This window comes from Montipora capricornis, chromosome 3 (assembly GCF_036669925.1).
Source record: "Montipora capricornis isolate CH-2021 chromosome 3, ASM3666992v2, whole genome shotgun sequence".
Taxonomy (NCBI): Eukaryota; Metazoa; Cnidaria; class Anthozoa; order Scleractinia; family Acroporidae; genus Montipora; species Montipora capricornis.
The window spans coordinates 70,518,419-70,523,418 of NC_090885.1; the positions used below are offsets into that span (position 1 = coordinate 70,518,419).

The 5,000-nt window shown below is 43.5% G+C and overlaps 2 protein-coding genes across 3 annotated transcripts in view; one reads left to right on the plus strand and one right to left on the minus strand.

Moving 5' to 3' along the window:
- The window catches only part of LOC138043872 (cytoplasmic dynein 2 intermediate chain 2-like), a 30,640-nt gene extending 28,338 nt beyond the window's left edge, over positions 1 to 2,302 (plus strand). The window contains exon 17 of the mRNA XM_068890366.1: positions 1,855 to 2,302. Coding sequence (XP_068746467.1) covers positions 1,855 to 1,987 — 133 coding nt within the window. The 3' untranslated portion in view covers positions 1,988 to 2,302. The remainder of the gene's footprint in view (positions 1 to 1,854) is intronic.
- The window catches only part of LOC138043869 (arylsulfatase I-like), a 10,037-nt gene continuing 6,889 nt past the window's right edge, over positions 1,853 to 5,000 (minus strand). For both annotated transcript variants that reach the window (XM_068890365.1, XM_068890364.1), the window contains 3 exons: positions 4,433 to 4,688; positions 3,763 to 4,012; positions 1,853 to 3,274 (listed from right to left, as the gene is read on the minus strand). In XM_068890365.1, coding sequence (XP_068746466.1) covers positions 2,553 to 3,274; positions 3,763 to 4,012; positions 4,433 to 4,688 — 1,228 coding nt within the window. In that variant the 3' untranslated portion in view covers positions 1,853 to 2,552. The remainder of the gene's footprint in view (positions 3,275 to 3,762; positions 4,013 to 4,432; positions 4,689 to 5,000) is intronic.

Here is a 5,000-nt window from a genome sequence, read left to right on the forward strand (position 1 = left end):
TGGGGGCATGCGCACTGTTCTGCACCAATGTGGCTACTGTATGTAGAACACTGTTTCTGTTCATCAAACCCATTGCTAAAGCTCCTAAATATAGTTAGGTACTTTAAGATCTACGACGGCGACGTCGACGTCGACGAAATATAACTTTGCATTGTTCCTTCTTGTTCACGGCATACAAAGTTGGCGAAGGATCCGAAAAATAAATAAGCGGTTTCAAAGGTTTTACGTCGTTGTTGTGCAATGTACTGCAAAAAGATGTGCTAAAATGCTTGCCGCACGAGTATTTTTTCCTCTTTTAACCAATTATATCATTGTTTTGTGGCGTTTTGTGTTCTCGTTGCTGTAGCCGTCGGCGTTTCTTAAACTCCCTTAATAGGGAGCTTACGAAACGAGGACGACGACGGCTACGAGGACTTCATTAAAAAATACGAGTTCGCGTTATTCGTATCACTACGAAACTATTTCATGTCGTTTCGCGTTAAAAATGTGTAGTAACTGTTGAGCAATTAAACTGGTATGAGTGGGTTGGAAGCGTAGAAAGAGAACTGAAAATTCATCGTCTTGTGCTATCGTCCTCCGCAGAACCTTGAATTTGGTCATTTCACGTCGTCATTTAGGAGCTGACGGCAAAGAAATGTACCAAAATGTAAAACGCACGTGCAGAGCCATTGTTTTTGCTCACTAAACCTATTGTTTCGTAGCGTCGTCGTTGCCGTCGGCGTCGTGGTTTCGTAAGCTCCCTAATTTGGCGACTGGACGTCGTTGTCAGGGGGAGAACGGTAAAGAAAATGTTGCAAGAACAAGTACCTTTGTTTATCTTGAAGCCGTCTTCGTCCTCCTTGCTTTAACCTCTTTAAAGACCGAGACGCACTAGGCGACAAGTCGCTCAGTGTGTACTACTTGCAAAACAAGTTGCTGCTACACCACGCCTGTTCGGTGCACACGCAGTGATCTCGTATGAGGGAGAATGTGAACTAGTTTTCTTATTCAATTTGGCGGATCATATGACGTTCTCTCATTGGTTCATATAAATTTTGTCGCAGCGACTTGTTGCTGGACGTGTACACACAGTGCGACAATGCTGCTTTCGCTAATTCTGTCGCTGTGATCAGTCGTGCGAATTCAAATGTCACACGAGGCGAATTGTTGCGGGCTACTTGTCCCCGCGACGTGGTCGCAGCGACGGCAACGTGGCTTGCCGTGGAAACGAAACACTAAAATCGCGCTGCACGTGCGGCATGCATCTTATTGCATTTTTTTCCGGTTCTCTGCCTAATAACAAAATTTAACGAAGTTTTGACAGCTGGTGCAAACAACAGTCACTTTTTTTATTCTTCAACTTTTATTGAAATGGCCAATTCCGCAATCAAATCTTGATCCCACGTCAGAAAATTGTGAGGAAAACAAATAAATTCAACGAAGTCCCGATAAAGCAAACTACATTGTCGTTACCTTGACACTTGACACTACAATTCTTTGATTGCACCTGATGTTACGGCCGCCATGTTGGTGGGGAAAGAACAATAGCGAAAAGGCCTTTTTGGAATAGACCTTTTTGCAGATACAGCGGCCATTTTGATTTCTATTGTTTCAAATAGCTATTATGGGATGCCCAGGGGGCAAATGAGCATCCCATAATGTCTTTCGAAACAATAGAAATCAAAATGGCCGCCGTATCTGCAAAAAGGTCTATTTGACTCTATTATTATGGAAATCGTGTGCTACATTTTTCTATTGTTTTGGCACCATCATGGCCCGTCTTATCGCAGGAGTGCAATCAAAGAATCGATACGCCGTTGTATTAAAGTTTTGGGATGGAGGAAAAACATTCATCAAGTTTTTGTCCGTTTCCAGAAAGCAGATAGTCGCCACAGGAGATTCCCAAGGACGAATCAAAATATGGCGCCTCAGTGATGATTTAATTAACCAGAGTGCTCGGGAGGAAGAATTCTTGGCAGCGATAGCAAGTGATGCACAGACAGAATGAAGATCTGTCATTGATCAACTTTTTCCCTTCCGAGAGCACCAGTTGGGCTTGTGGAGAAGAGTCGCGGCAACGAAGTTAGCCCTTGATGGTTGGAGGCTAACGTTTATTCCTCTGTGTAGTTGAGGATGAGTGGATCTCCTTGACTTGCGACTCTGACCGATCGAAAATGTCATTCAAATTTCTAGCCCTCTTCGTTCTTTTGTCTGTCAGATGAATAATACTCTGGAGGTAACTAGCCTCGGGCAGACAGGACCCTGGGTATATAGCTAGCTAAAGGAGTGAAGAAGACAAAATAAAAATGTCAGGACATTAAAAGGATTGTAATTCTGTTTGCGTATTTTTTCCTCACAATGATCGACCATTTGAATCATCGACGACATCCTCGTCTCCATGAAGTTCGTTCCCAGATCCCTTTACCAATGTTTCCATAGTATTATCTCCTGCCTCCCTTGACCTGTTGTCTCCGCTTTTAGCGTCGTTTTTCGAATACTTGTTGTCTTCGTTCGTTGACTTCTCGCCAGTTTCGAAATCACTTTGTTCAACCTTTTTAGTGTCCGAGCTTTCATCATGTCTCTTCTGTATCCTCCTTGTTCTCTAATATGCTGCTACTGGAACTCATGTGATATCTCTCTTCTACCCCGACCACAAAATTTTCTACTCGAGTTCTCTTTGTGCCATTTTTGTAATTCTTTCGACCTTTACTGTGCCTCAACTTCGAGTAAGCGTAAGACGAGCGATGCGCCTTGGCATTAGAGACATGTTTCTTTGACCTTTGACCTTTCCTCTTCGCTACTCGACCTTTCTTTATCATTTGCAGCTTGTGCATCAACTTGTCAACTTTAGTCTTTTCCTTCATCTTGTCGTATAGCATCGCTAGAGATTCCTTCTTATGTAGGCTGTTGCCTTTCGGAATATGTTCTTTCTTCCTGGTTTTTGCTAAGTGGAGGATATCTTTCAGCATTTCATAGACCTCTTCGTCGTGTACTGCGTGAGTGCTGAATACTTTCCCAATTTTTCCGCCATGACTGATATTCTGTCTGGGATGATGGTGCTTTTTCTCGACAGTTCCCTCAGGTATGCTATCAATAACTTTCCGCAAAATAGCCGAGTTAGCTTTTGATGTCATCCAAGGGCCCCAGTATCCATGGTGCTCGTCTGGGTTTGCACTGGGGTCTCTCTCAGGGAACCACACAGGAAGAGCTTTCTCCTGGTAGTCGATAAGTTTTTTGATTAATTGTTCGACTCTGTCAAGATGGGTGAATGCTAGATTATTGCGTTCACAAGGATCTGAAAGACAAAAGGAAGCATTTATTTGCATTTCTTGAACTTGTACGCAACTTGACGAACATTTCGCCTCACCACAATTTTCCTACCAGGGCATTCCCTCGTCCAGGGTGGAAAACAGCACTCACAACTTGTTTAACTTTACTATGTTACCTCAGCTATTGAAGATACAAATGTTATCTCCTTAGGCCGTCAAATGGCTTGGTTGAAAAAAATGCTTGCGGGGGAGGACGTAAACCATTATTTTGTGTCTTAAAATAAGGAAGGGAAAAGGAAAGGGCTGCTTTTGTAATGATATCAACAAATAATCTGGAAAGAAAGATGAACCATAAACTTTATACCCCATCCCAAACATTTGGTCGTAAAAGAACCCACACACCGTTTGTGAAAAGGAAACGGACCTCCTTGTTCCAGCAATCCTTAAATTTGTAAAATTAATAATAAATAAGAAAGACAACAAACCAAGAAGATAAATACAGCAAGTAATGTACCTTGCTCGACGTTAAACAAGCATGGAAAAACGGTTGTATTGCATGGAGTGCTGTTACTTTCTGACCACTCGCCACACTTTATAACAGCTCCAGGCAGAGTTGAAGGCTCCTCCATGGAGTCCTGTTTTTCCTCGACTTCGTAGCGTGGGTACCACGTTGTTTCGTACACAGCGTCCTGATTAATGATGAGCTTGTACTGGTTCACGCGAATGGCGGCGAACTTACGGATGGGGTCAATGTTATGGAGAACCTGAAAAAAAAAATGTTAAACTCATTGAGCCTTATCTAAATTCAATAATAAAGCAGTTTTCAGCAAATAGGCCAGTTTCGTATTCTAACGGTTGGACTGGATCTAGCATGAAATGGAGGCTAAGGCGGGCAAATTAATTTGCATTTGAAAAGATTTTCCCGCATTAGCCTCAATTTCATGCTAGATCCAGTCCAGCCGTGAGAATTCGAAAATGGTCTATTGCCAGTGCAAAGCCAAAACAAAATTAGCCACACGGCCATTCACGACAGAAAGCGTGTTGAGCGCGGAAAACGCTCTTGCCTCTGATTGGCCGCCTGGAAATTGCGCGATATTTTTGAGCCAATCACTACCACCAGTTAACTCTAGCAAAACCGAAACAAAGATCAAAGCAGTAGTGACACCTAAGCAAAATTTTCATACCGTAGTCCTCGGCGATTTCTCGGCATGCGCAATGGTGTCCCACACATTCATTCCATCGATATTGTCTTGGATCGCAGATACGTTACCTCCGGCCAGATGATAGAAGGTTGGTAACCAGTCTGTGACATCAATTAAGTCATAACTAACGCGGCGTTTCTTTGAAATCAAATTGCTGTGAACAAAACCGACTCCACGGACTCCTCCCTCCCAAAAGGTGTCTTTGCCTCCTTTTAAGGGATAGTTACAGCCTTGATTCCTGAAAGAAAGAAAAGAGTAACGAGGAAAATACGTAGTTATCACTCGATTGATATCGGTACAGCGATGTCTACTCGAGATGGACCGACACACAGGGGCGGATCCAGGATTTTTGTTAGGAGGGGGTGCACCACTAAGGAATGGGGTAGCTGACGTTTTTTTTGTTCCAGAATACCAGTTGTATTAGAAAGCCGGGTCATCTCAGGGGGAGGGGGGTGCGCACCCCCCTCACCCTCCCCCTAGATGCGGCCCTGACACACCATGGCTAAGTTCAGCGGTTCGATTCTGCATGTCTGTTAACATAGAAACAAGC